This window comes from Brienomyrus brachyistius, chromosome 13 (genome assembly GCF_023856365.1).
Source record: "Brienomyrus brachyistius isolate T26 chromosome 13, BBRACH_0.4, whole genome shotgun sequence".
In the NCBI taxonomy this organism is placed as follows: domain Eukaryota; kingdom Metazoa; phylum Chordata; class Actinopteri; order Osteoglossiformes; family Mormyridae; genus Brienomyrus; species Brienomyrus brachyistius.
In genome coordinates this window covers 6,683,421-6,701,121 of record NC_064545.1, presented here as the reverse complement: position 1 = coordinate 6,701,121, position 17,701 = coordinate 6,683,421, and the positions used below count along the sequence as shown (strand labels likewise).

The 17,701-nt window shown below is 44.0% G+C and overlaps 2 protein-coding genes across 3 annotated transcripts; one reads left to right on the top strand and one right to left on the bottom strand.

Annotated features, from left to right (window-relative positions):
- The first annotated feature begins 1,545 nt into the window (after positions 1 to 1,545).
- On the top strand, positions 1,546 to 12,144 carry ric8a (RIC8 guanine nucleotide exchange factor A). Of its 2 annotated transcripts, XM_048972827.1 has the most exons (11): positions 1,546 to 1,772; positions 3,469 to 3,516; positions 3,818 to 3,835; positions 5,873 to 6,499; positions 6,615 to 6,709; positions 7,556 to 7,706; positions 8,808 to 8,903; positions 9,005 to 9,149; positions 9,791 to 9,935; positions 10,081 to 10,200; positions 11,170 to 12,144. In XM_048972827.1, exons 1-11 carry the CDS (start codon positions 1,683 to 1,685, stop codon positions 11,300 to 11,302), a joined length of 1,668 nt encoding a protein of 555 aa, XP_048828784.1. In that variant the 5' UTR covers positions 1,546 to 1,682; the 3' UTR covers positions 11,303 to 12,144. The 2 variants fall into 2 exon arrangements, with proteins under 2 accessions (XP_048828784.1, XP_048828785.1); XM_048972828.1 differs by lacking the exon at positions 3,818 to 3,835.
- sirt3 (sirtuin 3) lies at positions 12,029 to 17,560 on the bottom strand. Its single transcript, XM_048972829.1, has 7 exons — positions 17,328 to 17,560; positions 15,268 to 15,406; positions 14,978 to 15,154; positions 14,627 to 14,859; positions 14,315 to 14,415; positions 13,749 to 13,910; positions 12,029 to 13,589 (listed from the first exon to the last, which is right to left on the bottom strand). The coding sequence occupies exons 1-7, from the start codon at positions 17,413 to 17,415 to the stop codon at positions 13,371 to 13,373; spliced, it is 1,119 nt and encodes a 372-aa protein (XP_048828786.1). The 5' UTR covers positions 17,416 to 17,560; the 3' UTR covers positions 12,029 to 13,370.
- Between the last annotated feature and the right edge of the window lie 141 nt (positions 17,561 to 17,701).

Here is a 17,701-nt window from a genome sequence, read left to right as displayed (position 1 = left end):
GTAAATTTAACAATTTCTTGGTGGGCTATGCATAATGGGGTCTTTACAGTCTTATTTAAAAAGGAGATTTCCAACTTCCTAAAACAGCACATACATCAGTGACCCAGATCTTTAGAAAGAGTCGTAAAGGGCAGTATTTTATTTTAGATGCTTTACATTCTGTAAGGTGTTTTCTTGTATTTACAAACCAGAACACCTTATTTCTTCCGGCCTTGCACTATATTTGCACTATTGTCTGCCGCAATGCGTGTGTATTATACACACCATAGTTAATTCCCGGATGTATTCATGTTTCTGTATCCTGCTTTCAACCATCCATTTTCTGTGAATGCATATCTTATTAAGGGTCGCAGGATATCTGGAGCCTATCTCAAAGACTAAGGGCAAAAGGCAGGGAACAACTCCAGGATGGGGTGCCAAGTCATTGCAGGGCACATTCACATACCATTCACTCACATTTGCACACCTATGGGCAATTTGGTAAGATACCTTCCTGATCTCTCTGATTAGGCTGTGCTCTAATCTTATCGTTTACCTTGTTATGTATAGATTATGTACAGTTGAAAACATGTCATATATTTTTTTATATATTGTATTGTTATCTGTATAATTTATCATTCTCTTATTATGCACAGCTGCTCCTACTGACCTGGGTTACATTTCAATACATGTCGAATGTGCACAACTAAGAACATAAGAAACATAAGAACATAAGACATTTATAAACGAGAGGAGGCCATTCGGCACATCAAGCTCGTTTGGGGGAAAACTTAACTAATAGCTCAGAGTTGTTTAAATCTTATCTAGCTCTGATTTAAAGGAACCCAGGGTTTTAGCTTGCGCTACACTAGCAGGAAGACTATTCCATACTCTAACTACATGCTGTGTAAAGAAGTGTTTTCTCAAATTCAGTTTAAAATGTTCTCACACTAATTTCCACCTATGGCTACGAGTTCTAGTATTTAAACTAATATTGAAGTAGCCATTTGGCTGAACAGCATCCAGACCTGTCAGAATCTCATATACCTGCATCATGTCTCCCCTTAATTTCCTAAAACTGTGTATGTGACTAATAAACCTCTTGAATCTTGAATGTAATAATGTTTCAGAATGATATGATTTACTGCCTCTGACATTTGATCAGCACTTGATAGGGCCCACCAAAAGGATCAGGCTTGCTTCCTCTTCTGGAAATTTACCAGAGAAACAGAATTTTGAACATCATGTATGACTACTTGACGCCAAATAATCTTTTAATATTATTTAAATATTATTAAAATAAGGCTTCCCAATCTAAGGAACAGGTGATGTGCTGTCAACCTGTCCATACATTAATATAGTCAGTGAGTGTCAATCCATTGCTCATAGTTTTTAAGTTTAAAGGATCGTTCTCGATTATCTTTCTTGGGCGTGTGGTGAACATATCAAGCGGATTTTCTTAGTTATGCAGAAAAAAACGGCGTTATTGAGAAACGTCCTGGTACTGGCAACATGAAGACATAAGGAAAACTTCATCTCCCAGAATGCACCTCTGTAAAACCCCACTAATCTCATCATCCCAGAGCTTTTGAGTTCCATGGATCAGAGCCGAAGAGTGAAGATAAGCGAATGGTATTATTGCTTTGGGATCTTGCAAGATTTAGATCGAGCTGGGGAAAAAGGGCTGAGTCTGAGACAGAGCAATGAAAATGGACTTAAATACCATTATAGAGAAGATGAAAACTGGCGAGCAAGATGCCGCATTGATGGCATTGCAGGCGTATAATAAGGAGGTAAATTTGATTTATTAACTTGCAATTAATTATATTGTATTTAAAATTCATGTAGGTTATAAATTATCATAAATAAAGAATTATATATAAACAAATCTTACAGCAACTAAGCAAAGCAGATTAATTACAAAGAAATTGGCATGTATTAAGTTCCAACATCATACTGACCCAAAATTAACATTAAACGAAAATTAGTCTTCATTAAAAAATTGTGTCGCCAAAACATATAGTCGACCTCAAACGACAGGGGTACTGCGTTATTTGTTAATTCGACATTAAGCAACATGTCATCGCAGCTGCATATCATACGCTACATGTAAACATGTTTTGCACAATGTTTGATCATTAATGTAAGATACATTACATGTGTTTATTCTGAGTTTTCTTTCCTCTTCTTGTTCTTGCCTTCGCCAACAGCTGTTTCCCTGTCGGTTTTAGCCTTCAGCGCAAGGGTAGATGCATTATATAGCCTATAATAAACTATAGATGCTGTAGTTATCGGTGCTGCCATGTAACACAACAATGTTTATTGATATGAACAGAACTGTAATAACTACACGTATGCTAACAATCGTGTCAATAGCCTATGTATTTTTGTTCCGCCTTATCGTAAAAATTAATTCTGCCGAAGCCGCATAAAGGTTTTTAGAGTAGAATCGATGTAACTTGTTGAGCGACGATACGGCACGTTATGTGCGCTAGTAAACAGTACTGCAGAACATGTTTTTGAAAAAAATATTTTCCATATTATAATGTTTATAATCTAAAGTCCACTTGTTACTGTGGCAGTACAGGCTTCAGCAGCGGTGCCTTGATGACAATCTTCGCCTGTAAATGAGTAGCGTACTGTTAACATGCTCTTGCTACCGTATCCTTTGATTAACTCGGTTTCCAACTCTTTGATTAATAGCCGTAATAACGAGAGAAGCAGTCTTAGAAATTCTCATTCGAATGACTTCTACTTAATTTACAGCAGTATCATGAGGCTGGTGGATATGTTTTGCACATGGGAATAATTCAGTATTTTTAGTGGCATGTTGTAACATGAAAATCTAATTTAAGATTATTTTAACTTTTAATTAAAAGGATTATTCCAAAGAAACTGATCTTATCTGTGCTATAACGAATGGGCAGCTTTATGGTTGCAAACAATGTCAGAGAGAAATGACTGTCTGAAACTTGATGTCACTGTGACTATCCATCTGTCCTTTCGTCCGTGTGTGCCTTTGAGTGTGCGGTGTCACCAGAATTGGATTAAGCTGAACGATCAGTACAAATAATTCCTCGGGCCCTACTAAATCCTGCACATCTGACCGTCACCCGTTTTTAGCCCAGTAAGTGAGCTTTTTCATCACAAGTGTCCTGTCAGGTAAATGGTTTTATCAAATTTTGGACGCTGCCGGGATCCAACTGGTGCCGCTTTTATAGAAACCTCCTTGTATAGTCAAGGACTATGAAATGAGACAAGCCAATATTCATTAGGAAGGTATTCAGTCTGTGGCCTCGAAGTATTTTTCTGACTCAAACGCCATTTTCTGTTTGCTACGCATTCAGCTCAGGGACAAAAGTGACGAGCCCCATTAATTACCGATATAACGGCAAAACTCCCCATTAAATAACCTGACTGAATGATGTAATCCACAAACAAGCAGCAATTTACTGACAGATGGTTTCTCTTTTTGTGTGTCTCTTTTAGAAAAGCCAGTGCTTCATGTTTAACACTAACGAACAAGAAGAGAGAGAGGTATGGATATATTCGTCGAAATTTGCATTTGTGTGCAAGCAGCGTATTTCATTTACAGCATCGGAACTCTTGGAAAAGGGACTTTGGCCATTAAGCCTGTTTCCAGAGAAACAAGTTCTAAGTTTACTGCGTTACAGTTTACACATTTTGGCATTTGTAGAAATCACAATCAAATATGAGTTTACAAATATGTCTTTAAAATGAGTTACGTAATAACTATCAATGGTTTCAACTGTTCTTTTTAAATTCTTTTTTAACTCTCTTCTCATCTTTACCCCTTTCTTGCCTGCCTTTGTGTTAGGATGGCCAGTTGCAAGAGGTATAAATGTAGAAGATGTTTAACGTTGTAGTTCAGCGTGGCTGTAGAACCCGAGGCTTATTCCAGAATGACAGTCAGGGTTTTACTTTCAGTGAAAAAAACAGCAATTCATTCAAAATCTATGGGAATACTGACCACGATTGGCTTTTTTGAAATTGTGAATAAGAACCAGAGGATTTTACTGTATTACACAGCGAAAGGAATAAGCCCTAGGTTTATGTTATATTTTATATGTTTCAAATAGTCCAAGCTAATCTATTTATAGGCTCTATGGAAGTTTTATAATGTGTCTTTACACAATGGAATTGTTACATTTTGTTTCAGGGTATTTTCATTATTGAAACATAATTGGAGCACGTTTCCTCTGTAGCTAGCAAAAGATTTAGCTGATTTCCGCTAACGCATAAGGACGATGCACTCTTTCATTTCCAGCACCTGTCCCGAAATTTACTCATGACACATTCGGCCTGTCAGCTACTGTCACCCTCCCTGAATGATGGTCATTCATCTGCAGTTTTTAATTCCCCTCTGCACTAAAATCCAGAGGATGAACCAAATGATTACTAGGTTAACTAAAGACAGGATACTGTCTACTTGGTCTCCCTAATCTAGGAGTCTAAGCAAAGCAGCTTAGCAGACCTGGCTTGCTTTGGGTTTACATCAGTAGGGAACTTGGATGCCCCACAAGACCTTTCTGGCTTTTTGCCTGGCTTTTCTGGAATGACATCAATGATTTACAAAGAGCCAAGCAGAGCTGGATGTCTTAGCATTTTATTCTCTATACCTGTTGTATTGTTCTCTGTGATACAGTCTCTTCTATGGCTTGGAATAACACATCCACAAACATCAATTAAAACAGAATCCTCAGATGACAGGTGTGTAATTGAGCAAAGGAGGAATGTAAATTATAATTTACTACAAATAACCCTACAGCCAATATCTGCTCCTCTGTTCCGCGTGTGCTTAGTGTGACCATAAGAAAATGACTGATCTTTCCAATACAAGATAAGTGCAGACATTGTGTCCCCACAAAACAACTGACAGTCTTTATTGAGTTGCATATTTCACTGAAGTCGTTCTTTATAAATGCTTTGCTGAAATCTTCTGCTTTATCTGGAACAAGAGCAGTTAACTGTTCTGCCATCTTCAGTCCCGAACAGCAACAATACAAGTTAACCTGAAAAGAAAAGAAAGACGGACCAAGGTTGAGCTTTCCTTGGATATCAAAGCACATCCTGTCTCCTTCCCCAGTCATGGTGGAAGCAGTTGCCAAAAAGCCCTTCTGAAGGTTCAGGCAGTCTGTTTACTAACCACAGAGCTAAACTTGTGGTCTCCTCATCAATCCAGTGGCTCACAGTACCCTTCCATAAGCTGATTGTCTTTTTTTGTAACAGTTTCAACAGCCTTTGAGAGAACTCAAAAATGACAAAGCTTGGTGTTTTGATATTCACGGCATTACACAGGTTTTCACTCATAGCCGATCGGTGCTTAAGATCAGCACTGAGAAGATGAAAATGCACAGAAATTTCATCATCCTGTCTCATCCAGCAACGCAAAGAAGCAATACTGATGCAGCATGGATACTGCTGGTTTGAAAGGAAGTTCGAAGCTCAGCATAACGAATGATAGAGTTTTAAGATTTAGAACAGATTGTATAAGATGCTCTTATTAAGTGAATCACTTCTGTAGGACATTGAGACGGTCTGTCTTACTTTCTCCATATTCTTAACAGTCGAAGGTCTGTCCTGACTAAGCCTTAAACCCAGTGCAGTGGGCGCTGTCCACATGAATTTGTCACTAGGTGCTTTCATGGTCGAGTCCTTAAATAGCACATCACCCCCAGGTACAACTGCTGCGGCTGTGGGACATTATCACTGAAAGCTCTTTGTCCCTAAGCATCGATCTGACATCGATCTGAGCCATTTAAAAACAAGGTCTTTGCCCGGCCTCCTGCCATCTCTACTTAGCTCTTCTCCACTTCACTTGTGCTGGTAGTGGGGATGAGGGGGATGGTTACCACTGTTTTTGTGTCCTCAGCGACTGGGGGAGCTGGTCCTGGGCTTCCTGGAGAGGGACCTGCAGCCGTCCTGCCAGCTGGCTTGCCTGGAGACCATCCGCATCCTGTCGCGGGATAAGAACAGTCTGGGACCTTTTGTCACGAGAGGCGCGATGCAGACGCTGAGTTGGCACGCGGGGCTCGCGCACGGCGAGGGCGCCACGCTCGAGATCCCCGACCCGGACGTGATCGTGGAGGCCCTGAAGTGCCTGTGTAACGTGGTCTTCAACAGCGAGGCAGCGCAGGAGGCTGGAGCCCAGCTGGGCCTGACGGGCAGCCTGGCTGAGCGACTGAAGCAGTGTCGCAGGCGGGAGTGCAGCCACCAGCTACGATTCTTCGACCTCCGGCTGACCTTCCTGCTGACTGCTCTCCGTGTGGATGCCCGCGTTCAGCTGGCCCGCGAGCTGCGAGGGGTCAGCCTCCTGGCGGATGCCCTGGATGGCACGCTGGGCCTGCGCTGGGTGGATACCTTCGAGGTGGCACGGGCCGACGCGGAGGAAGGGAGCCCACCCCCGTTGCTCGGCCGTGAAGAGACGGAGCGGACGATGGAGATCCTCAAGATTCTCTTCAACATCACCTACGACACCAACCGCCGCAAGGTAGACGAGGTGAGACACGTATGGGAGCATCCTTTTGCCCATTGCATATAAAATACCACATTGTGGGGATCTTCCCCTGCATTGTACCTCTGATTAGGTTTTTACTTCTTCGTTTCCTTGGTAGGAGGAAGTTGCCACGTACAGGCACCTTGGAGCCATCCTCAGACACTGCCTGATAAGCTCGGCTGACGGGGAGGACCGCACAGAGGACTTACATAGGTGGGGGGAAACACTCATGCCGCAGCCACACTTACCACCATTGTGGGGTATCTTATAAAGGGAGCAATTTGTCACCATTTATAGCATTTGTCTTTCCTGAAAATTGGAACGGAGGAAATTGGATGTCTATGGAGATTTGCCCGCGAGACTCTATTATGCGGCCTCAAAGGGAATATTCCCAATCGAAACATGATTGCCGTTATAAAGAGCACACGGAGTTGGCTGGGGTTTCGGTCGTGCTAAGGAACCGCGTCGTCAGCACCGCCGAAGGGGGCCCAGAATCCTTCACCGACAGCTTTGCATTATTTCCTGTTTGCCAAGCGATGAAGGAGTGAGTCAACAGACAGTGAGTCAACGGAATGTAGCATTGTGGCTTTATTCGTGCCGCTTGTTTTTAACACCAAGACCTGTTTCACACATTTGTTGATCGGTCTAGAATATCTCGGAATTCAATTATAAATGAACTATATTATTTTCACCTCAAACCCTACACAGATATTATCAATTTGGTCTGATGACATTTCTGTCAACTAGTACGAAGATAGATATTTTTAATATTAAATCATCATTTGAACTGAATCTCAGAGCAGAAAACACATAGTTGATTTATGTAAATAAACTGGATAAAAATGCTGTCTGTGGTTCCTCAACTGTGATCTGTAAAAATAAAAGATCCCTAGACATTGACAAAAACTCACTGGCCATTTGCTTCATGGTAATAACCTAAAAAATTAGCCGATGGAGACGCCTTGTTAGATTAAGCTGGCCTGGGCCAAACATGCAATGCGGGCGCCCATTGTGTGTGACCTTGCTGAAGTCCGACCTCGTCTCCGTCGCCCTCCACAGCCACACGGTGAATCTCCTGGGGAACCTGCCACTACCTTGTTTGGATGTGCTGCTCATTCCCAAGGTACAGCAGGGTTCCATCGAGTACATGGGCGTCAACATGGATACCGTCAACATGCTCCTGGAGTTCATGGAGAAGAGGCTGGACCGGGTGAGCATCATCGCTGACAGCAGAGTCCGCATTCGCTGAACTGTACGTGACAAGCTAGTGCGTCTGAACCAAAAGGCCAGGCTTCCGAGTTTGGTCAACTGGCTGGATTGAGATTCTCAATTCGAGTTTGCACACACTAGCGCATGTAACAGTTTTATTACCTAGTTGTAGGGTTTGTAAATTACTCCCAACGCTTTTGGTGTAGCTAATTTTAGGTTTATAATGGAAAAATATAGATTTGCCGTAAGATTTCTTACATGATTGTGAGTGTCTGAAAAGGGGAGTGTCACGGCAGATGCGAGAGAGTTGGCAGCCCTGGTAAGGCCCTCAGAGATTAGTGCACTCTAGTCTGATTACATGACCCATTAAGTCACAGTACTTCGGTAATATACTTATCACAACACTGTCTCCATTTTCAGTATTGCTATCACCACCTCCCCAATCCTTAGAGAGGTACTTTTAGTTGTTTATCTATGCAGACACCTGCAAGGTGCTTGTGGATTTGGAGCTAGGCTGTCTGTTGTTGTTTTCAAACGTATTATGAAAGATACCTTAACGCCCTAAGGGGATTGCCCAGATAGATCGCAGCTGGCCAAAGCAGGGTGGTAGATTTATGGTTTCCAAATGTAACACATCTGGCGAGTCACTAAAGCTTTCAGACTCTCACTCTCACACTAGATATCTTATGTCAAATCTATATTATTCCATTATAAATGTAAAATTTGCTATATCAAAAGCATTGGGGTAGTTTGCAAACCCTACAGGCTATTTACAAGGTAATAAAACTCTTACGTGTAAATATGTGTGCAGACTTGCCTTGAAAATCTCATGCCAGCCATCTGACATCTGAAGTTGGTGACATTGTAAGACAAGCTAAGACAGTCACACTGGCCGCAGGGCTGCTGACAGTTTCCATCCAAAGACTGGAGCCTAAAACTAGGAACAAGCAGGTACAGCTTCCGGAGATTGGTGTATGAACGCCGTTTTTCCTATGATCACCACCAGCAGAGCTAAAGCCACTGGCTATGAATCGGCCATTTCTGCCATTTTCTGCAGCAGATCATAAAATGTATTTTTTCGTGCTGTGTGTTTTATCTCCAGGGAAAAAAGCTGAAAGAGACCCTTCTGCCTTGCTTGAATCTCCTGACAGAGAGTGCCCGCATCCACAGAGAGACCAGGAAGTTCATGAGGATGAAGGTGGGGTCTTCCGCACCATCCCCCCCATCCACCCCGCGAGTGGACGTGGCGTGCAGTTGTGCGTATGCCTGTTTTTCTTGTGGGGCCCTGCATGTGAGCAGGTGCTGCCCCCGCTGCGCGACGTCAAGAACCGGCCTGAGGTGGGCGGCGCTCTGCGTAACAAGCTGGTGCGTCTGATGACCCACATTGACACCGACGTCAAGCACTGCGCCGCCGAGTTCCTCTTCGTGCTCTGCAAGGAGAGCGGTACGCAGGCCCCGCCTTTGTTTCAGTGCTCGCGTCGGCATGGCAACGGTGACGCCTCTTCCAGTTTAGAAAAGCACTCGTTTTCTGTCACACACAAAATGCCTTTTGTAACTGACATGCCCGGCTTCTGAGCGTCATCGGCTGACGGCTCGGTGGACAGCACTGTAACCTCGCACCTCCAGGCTTTGGGGTTTAAATCCCACTCCTACTGCGTGTGTGGTGATGCTTTCCCCATGATGCTCTCCCCATGAGGCTTTGCATACTCCAAGCTCCTCCTATTGTCCAAAGATAAGAATTACACAAAATGACACCTCTAAATTATCCATAGTTTGTGGCCTGTGATGGACCGGCACCCCAGCCTTGGACCCTGTGCTGCCTGGGAGCGGCTCTATGCCTTAGCACAGGCGAATTATTGCACAGTTTAGTTTCAAGAACATGGATAGCGATGTTGGATTAAATTCCAGGCGGTTCTGCTGTTTCTTGTAAAACAATTCAGTTTTGTAAGTGGGAAAATGATAACAGTTGCTCTGATATGTATTATGGGATACATGACACAAATGTCCATTTTCCAGTTCTGTGTTGCTGCACTTTTTACTCAGCTGTGTGTTGGACCCCCCCCCCCCCCCCCATCCTCACTGTAGTATCTCGGTTCATCAAGTACACGGGTTACGGCAATGCAGCTGGACTGCTAGCAGCCCGGGGCTTGATGCGAGGCGGAAGGGACCCCACCCATTACTCTGAAGATGAGGACAGTGACACTGAGGAGTATAGAGAGGCCAAACCCAAGTGAGTGACATCAGATCATGTGTGTGTAAGGTTTGGGGGGGGGGGTGGCGTCGGAGGGGGGGGTCACTGTACATCCAGGAGATACTGTTGGATCCCGGAGGTTCCTGTCATGACGTCATTCTGCCTCATCCTCCATCCCCGTCAGCATAAACCCTGTGACCGGGCGCGTGGAGGACGAGCAGCCGAACCCTATGGAGGGCATGACGGAGGAGCAGAAGGAGTTGGAGGCCATGAAGCTAGTGAAGATGTTTGACAAGCTGTCCAGGTGAAAGGACACGTTCAGCCCCTGGGCTGCCCAACCATATGGACTCGCTGCATTTGGCTTCCTTTCTGATTCAACAGACACACTTTAATCTTCAGTTATTGGTCACCCTGTTATTTAGGTCATTTTTAACCACCTGGACACAATTTGAGACATCCATGAATTCTGTGTGGCGTCCATAACACACGGTCCTCATGACAATGACAGCATTTATGGCACTTTCAGTACTTTATCTGCATTCTGACTATTCAGTAGCCATTCATCCTCCGAACACTAGGGGCAGTGTCTTTAGGGTGATTGGCTGACTGCTGGTCCATGCCAGCACATGCTCTAGACTTACGGGCGGTGCCACAAAGAGCTGCAGCGTGCCAACAGGCACGCAGGCACCCCTTCATGGCCCGTGCCCTGCCTCTCGGTAAGAGCCAATCGACAGGCTGTGGCTGACAGGGCCTTAAACAGCACATGCGCACAAACCCACTCCCTCCCCTTCCATACACCAACTCTGTGGGCTCCAGGCCTCCCACTGCTAAAAATATCCGCATGTATTTCTGCAAGGAGACGTAAGTACAACTCTGTGTGCCTTGATTTATGTGCCCCCATTTGGCTCAGCCAATGTGGCAGGGCCTTCTTACAGACTCGAGGGCCTGACGGTGTCCGGTCACCAGGAGGGAAAGAATAACAACACTTCCTAAGTTGCTGCTGGGCTCCTCTCTAGATCATGTGAACTGTCATGTGAACTGCAGTGTGAAAAATAGGCCATCTGCTCGACGCAGTTCCCTCTCTGGACACCAGAGGTCAGAGCACTGAGGACAGTGGAACCCAAAAGCCTATGTCTTCCTTTCATGGTGGCCATGCAAGCATTCTGTGGTTCTTTGAAAATGAAAAATTGCTTAGAATAGTCATAATCTGGCTAGATACAGGCTTACATGACTTGATACGCGACTTAACGAAGTTGTGACGTTATGTTTGCAGGGGTCATGTGATCCAGCCCATGAAACTGACAGCTGATGGACAAATGACTGCCCTGGAAGCCAGTGACTTAGAGATGATGAAGCCCCAACAACCGAGGCCACACAACTCCGTCAGTGATGAGGACAGCAATTAGGAAGTGGGGAGGGACTCGGGCTTTTTTCCTCAAATAGATCAGATGCTGTATTAGGTAGAGCTATGTAAAAAAAAAAGCACAGCCATAAAGATTTATACTGTTGTGCTTAAGTCACCAGCCTGGTGACTGGGTTCCGAACTCTTGTGCAGAGTGAATATGACTATCGGACAAAAAAAATACTACATAATCTCTCTTTCGCTGGGCAAAAACTGTTTCCAAGAAATCACCTCATATTCAGAACACAGAGAAATGACACGGTATAAAGTGACCCACCCCCTTTCCCCTTTTACTGTGCTCCCATTGGCTAAGGATGCCCAGTGCTGCGCTCCCATTGGCTATCCACAAGCAGCACTTTAGAACAGCGCTGGTGATTGAACGTTCAACTTTTTTTTCTTATGTTGCCTACTTCATAAATGATCAGGTTTTACTGAGTTTAATCTTCCGTTCAGATACATGAATAAATTAATGAAGCAGGTGACATTGTACCTGAAACACAATCCACAATTAGCCCTTTTAAAATGATTTATCAATTTGCTGCTTGTTTTGAAATATCACAGAACACAAACATTTAATATTTTTAGTGCAGTATTTTTGTGAAGAACTTAAGTAATCTTTTTGGGAGCTGTATGGTGTAATTTGTGGGTTAGAATAATTCAGGCAAAAACTAAAGGAAACATCACAGTTATTAAAGACAGAAAGGTGAGGAAAATATAGTAAAAGACAAAATATCTGTATTTATGTTTAATACAAACTTTGGAAAATAAGTTTCACAATTGTCACCTCACGTTCCTATTTTCTCCTGATTTAATAAAAGATTAAAGCAGCAGTTTAAACATTTATAAGGACCAATTCTGCATTTATTTGAATAAAATGCCACTGAAGGAGATGAACATTCTTGCTGGAAATCGGTAATTACTAATAATTTAGGACGGGACCAAGCAGGGGCACCTCTAGTTCGGAGACAGGGCTGCTTCAGCTGTTCCCACATCATGGACAGTCACATGCACAAATCACTACAACTTCCATCTGATAAGGTGCGCAGGGTGACAACAGCATGGCAGGTTCAGACACTGAGGTAGCTGGCCAGTCCAATGACCTCCTGCCTGGGGCTCCGAGGAAGATGCTTTGGTGATTTGTTGCCATATGTAGGTAGCACAGATGGACAGATTGGATAGATTGTGCAGGGCAGAGTTTCCCAATCCGGCCCTCAGGGACCCACAGACAGTCCATGTTTTGCGGAATGTCTGGCAGGGAGCTGGGAGGGAGCAAAAACATGGATTGACTGTGGGTCTCCGAGGACCGGATTGGGAAACGCTTGCGTAGGGCTTCGCAGGGGACTGAATACAGATACAGAAATATTCAAATATCCTGTACATCCGATTAGGACAAATGAGAAAAGTGCATTTAGTCACAAACAATATTTCCTTGGTTTCTTTAGGTTTTCAAGGTCTTTACTTACATATGGGATTATATATTAAATACTCATCAGTATAAAGCCCATCTTGCTCTCGGTGAGACGCACAGGCACATATACAGGGGAGAGCGAGCTGGGGGCTCAGAGCACAGGGTCAGTCAGTGAGCAACACCCCTGGAGCTGGGGGTTAAGGACCTTACTCCAGGGTCCAAGGACATGTGTTAGCCTCCTGAACAACACACCGCTCCCTATAGGAACATAAGTGCATCTAAACATGAATCTTCTACCAAGGGACTGCATCACTAAGCAGGATTTCTTCATGAGCCATATAACTTGTTGGATTTAAGGTACCCCAGTTTAAATGGACTTTTTCCTCATTAACTTACACTTAGCCCATACTGTACTACCTTAAATCCAACAAGTTATCTGGCTAAGCAAGAAATCCAGCTTTGTGATACAGACCCCCAAGTCCAACTAACAAAAAAAAAAACAAACAGCCAAAAACTCCAGTTCAGGTGAACTGGTGATTCGAAAATGGCCAAAGTGTAAGAGCATCCCACGATGGGCAGGCCGTCCACTCAGGGTGGGCAACACCTTAATGCCTATAATCCTTAATAGGTGCATGCGTTATGTGTGTCTGTGTGTGTGTGAGCATCATGGCTTTTGATTGCTGTTAGCCATCAGCGAATCCAGCTCCTCCTTCCAGCCCATAGTGTCCACCAGCCTGTGGACTCCATCCACGATGTCACCCAACTGGATCACGTCGTTGTGCCGAGGGGAGCGACTGGCAAAGGGCCCTACAAGATCTCGATTGATCAGGAGACGCGGCACGGAGTGGCGAACGGCATAGGCCAGGCTGGCGAAAGGCTCCACCTGCACCAGATCATTACAAGATGGTATCAGTTACTGCCTGAGGTCCCAGTGCTCACAAATCATGACCTACTGCCATCTCCAGAACTTTCTTTATGATGTGAACTTCAGGTTTTCCATTTCCTTCCTGAACTCCACAGTTCTTTGGGCGGTCAGACTCACCTCCAGTGCTGTTCCCATGACGATGAGTAGGTCAGCGACGGGGAAGTCAGTGAGGTACGAGAAGAACTGGAGAGGAAGCTCCTCACCAAAGAAAACGATATCAGGCTTGATGACACCCTTGCAGGTAGAGCACCTGGGGACTGTCCCTGCCATTATGTCAGGCTGTCAGGCATCAGGAAGAAGTAGTAGTTATTAAATATTTTAAATAATATATACAAATACAGAATCAGGTAATTTAACTAATTTAAATGATTTAACTCATAATTTAACTCCACACTTGAATTAAAAGCTGATTTGAATGATTTTATTATTGTTCTCTTACGCTCCCCGGTGAAAAATGACTGCAGAACTAAATAGGTGGAAAAATGAGTTTGATGTTTGTGTTTATTTTTAAATATTCTACATGGGCCCTGCACTGCATAAGCACTGCATGGTGGACGGGTGGGATAATGCCACTGCAAAAGATCATTTTTATGAATCCCAGATTTTGCCTGCAATAGGCGTGGTACCAGGCCACCTCTCCACTCAGCAACCAATCAGTAAACAGTAAAGCAGAGGACACTCACTCGCAGCTCCTCGCCGGGGTATTCCTTCCGGCAAACAGTGCAGGTGGCTGTGGAAAATGTACCGTGGGCTTCCACCAGCTTCCGAGGAGGTATCCCAGCCACTGGAATCACACGGACATATTTTACACACGTGGTTTATGTAGGAGTTCCGCTGACTATTTTTAATACAATAACTGATTACTGACACCACCCCAACAAAAGTCCAAAACAGATAAATTAGCAAGCTATTTTACTGCTTGCTTGCTGTCTGTCTGTCTGTCGGTTGTTCGGTCGGAGCACACGCACGTGGGCAGACTGCGGCAGGTTACTCACTCCGCTCCAGCCCATCGATGTTCTGCGTGTACAGCTTCAGCAGCTGGCCTTTATCATGCAGGAGTCGCATGAAGTAATGCGCCACGTTGGGCCGGTAGTTCCCTGGGTACAGTTCTTTGGCCAATGCGAAAAAGGGGTTGGGATTATGCTGGAAATAACTGATATCAAAGATGGCTTCGGCATATGGGAGGTTGTACTGCTGCAGGTTGTCATACAGACCGCTGCCAGGCGATCTGTACGCATAAAAAAATACAAATAATATTCATAATTCAATATGAGGGCTAGGCCAAACACATCCTCATGCAATCCAGAAGTCATTTCACTATACAGGGATTGAAGGAGAATATTCACCTGAAGTCTGGGATACCGCTCGGCGTGCTGATTCCCGCCCCCACCATAACCACTATCTTATCATAATCCCGCTCTCTAATGCCCCGCGCAATATCCTCCAAGGTTTTCTGCGTTGGGGGGGTACCACCTCTTAGTGTGAACAGTCCCCGATCACAGCTCCAAAAATGAAAACACCTCCTGAGAATGAAGAGAGGACTGTTGCTGCTACACGTTATCGCAAATGCAGCAAAAGTGGGGGGGGGGGGGGGGGGGAGAATCAAACTGCTGATTGACAGTTAGCAGCTACACACCCATCAGATGGAGCGAGAAGCTGCCGAAGTCTTGTTCCTAAGCTTCCTAAGCGGTCATCTTTAAGGTGAAGGGCATTAGCTGGCTCTGATGCAAAGCACGACAGCTGCCTGGGCTTCGCTGCAGAAGTAAAGTGATGCTCTGAAACACAGAGGTGGATTGTGAGGGTTATGAGTGGATTCTGAAGGGAAGATTGAAGATTCTAGTCCAGGGAGGAGCAAAACAGTTGTGCAAATTAGATTTCAGTATGTATTTAAACACAGACAGGCGTGCTGCTACAGATTTTGGGCCCAATTAAAGCATATCATGTTGCCCCCCCCCCCCCCCCCACGACCCAGTAGGATAAACAGTTTGGAAAATTGATGGATGGATGGATGGATGGATGTTGGGCCTCCAATCCAGACCAATGAAATTAGGTTCCAATTTTTTAGAGCCCCTGACTTCACCCTTGTATGGCACCCCTGAATATCGATAATAAAGAAATGACGAAGACATATGTGCGTCGCATCTTGCCGTACCGCAAAGCAAAAAACTATTTTCTTCATTGATCTCATGCAGTCTGCACACTACACACGTGTTAACAAGGCATGACATAAATCAGCGTTCTTACAGCAGCTGAAAAACGCCGCCTTATGGGGAATGTACCACGGCAGGCGAAAGGTTGGGAAACGATGACCCGGATACCAGGGGTGTGCACTGCGTCCTCCAGGATGGCACGCAAGGGTCCTGCTTATGAACTTTAACTCTATCATGGGTGAAACTTATTCAGCTAAACGTTAGGCTCCATCTGTCTTCTGACAGACAGGACAGCATGTGTGTGGTTGGGTAAACACATTTCAAACCTTTGGCATGGATGCTGTGTGTTCTACCTTCATTTTGTCTCCGTACACAAATGATTGACTATCTGGTGACCAGTCTGACAAACTGCTGAAATGCGCTGATGACATCATTCTGATCTTCTAATGTGGGTGATTCCATATACTGACAAGAGGTGGAATATCTGTCATCCCACTTGAGTCATTCAAGTTCTTGAACACTGTCAGTCAAGAGGGATGAGCACATCACCATCATCACAAAGACACAACAGCATTTAATGTTCCTCTTACAGCAACTGAAAAAAATGTCATCTTCCCAAACAGTATAAATTCAATTCGACTCTACAGTGTGTTAACTGAGTCCATCCTCTCATCAGCTGTTTGCTGCATCCTGCATCGGTTGATTCCCGGAGGAAATTGCAGCACGTTGTCCGATCTGCAGAAATTATTATCACATGCAGCTTTCTTTCAATACAGGAACTGTATGAATAGAGGATAAGATGGTCTACTGGAAAAAGCATGGCTGATACTTCTTACAGCAGATAACACCTGCTCCAAAAACTCCCCTCTGGTAAACGCCTACAGAACATAAGCAGTAAATCAAGTTGCCAATCGAAGAGATTCTTAGCTCGTGCCGGAGCTTCTAATTAAGCAGAACTGGCCGGATATCTAATCACAGTGTAACATGCATATGGACATCCTGTGCGCCACACTGCATTTCTTTTTGCACTACTAAGCTGTGTACTCTGAGGGGATAGCGAACTGTACAATGAAGGGGTCTCCAACCTCTTTCCGCAGTGAGCTACTTTTGCAAAGAAAATACCCCGGCGTGCCACGACTCGGGGTGTTTCCTTGGTATCTTTTGGTGGGAGGGATGGATTGTAAATTGTATCGTGATCGATTAGAAATGCCTTGGACATCGACATGTTGGCGAATTCTGATACAGTATATTGTTCCAATAAACTGTATTTATTTTGTTCTGCCATTTAATGTAAGAATTCACCAAAACAAATCCCTTGAATATATGTGTAATATCCTCGGCGAATACATTTGATTCTGATACTGTCGAAGTTAATGGTATAAATTAAATAGAAGAATCTGTAGTGTTTAACCACAAATTACAATGGCATTATAAAATGAATACTGGAATATAAACAGTTATTACATTGATCATTATATACAACACATATGTCAATACATGTGTATATATATGTGACACATCACACACACTGTCACGTCTGTTTTACCTTTCATAGAAGAAATTCGTATTGTCTTTAACCTTATATTTTCACAAAATCTTAATCGCGAAAGCCGAATCAACGTGGAAGTCATCATGTTCGCTTCATTTATTCATAGAATAATTTATTCAGTTTACAAAACTTTGACTTTACTAATTTAGATTGAACCCCATAACGAGGGAAATAAAATACTCACTCAACTACAAAAACAGAGATTTTGCGCTCTTAGATGGGTCACTGAACCAAGGGACAAAAATAGTATAAATACCGTAATATCGCTTAAATTTGACCTAAAGGAAAAGAAATGTATAATTATCTCTTACTATTTCTCCATTTCCACTTTTATGTTAAGTGCTACCGTTATTGTTGTTTTAGTTGTTGTA

Excerpts from the sequence above, each read along its gene's own strand:
- ric8a (XM_048972827.1), top strand. The coding sequence starts at position 1,683 with ATGAAAATGGACTTAAATACCATTATAGAGAAGATGAAAACTGGCGAG. Across the intron at positions 8,904-9,004 it reads GGAAGTTCATGAGGATGAAG|GTGCTGCCCCCGCTGCGCGA; the intron begins GTGGGGTCTTCC and ends GCATGTGAGCAG. Across the intron at positions 9,150-9,790 it reads CGTGCTCTGCAAGGAGAGCG|TATCTCGGTTCATCAAGTAC; the intron begins GTACGCAGGCCC and ends TCCTCACTGTAG.
- sirt3 (XM_048972829.1), bottom strand. The coding sequence starts at position 17,415 with ATGATGACTTCCACGTTGATTCGGCTTTCGCGATTAAGATTTTGTGAA. Across the intron at positions 13,911-14,314 it reads ACCCCGGCGAGGAGCTGCGA|CCTGACATAATGGCAGGGAC; the intron begins GTGAGTGTCCTC and ends GATGCCTGACAG. Across the intron at positions 13,590-13,748 it reads TCATGGGAACAGCACTGGAG|GTGGAGCCTTTCGCCAGCCT; the intron begins GTGAGTCTGACC and ends GATCTGGTGCAG.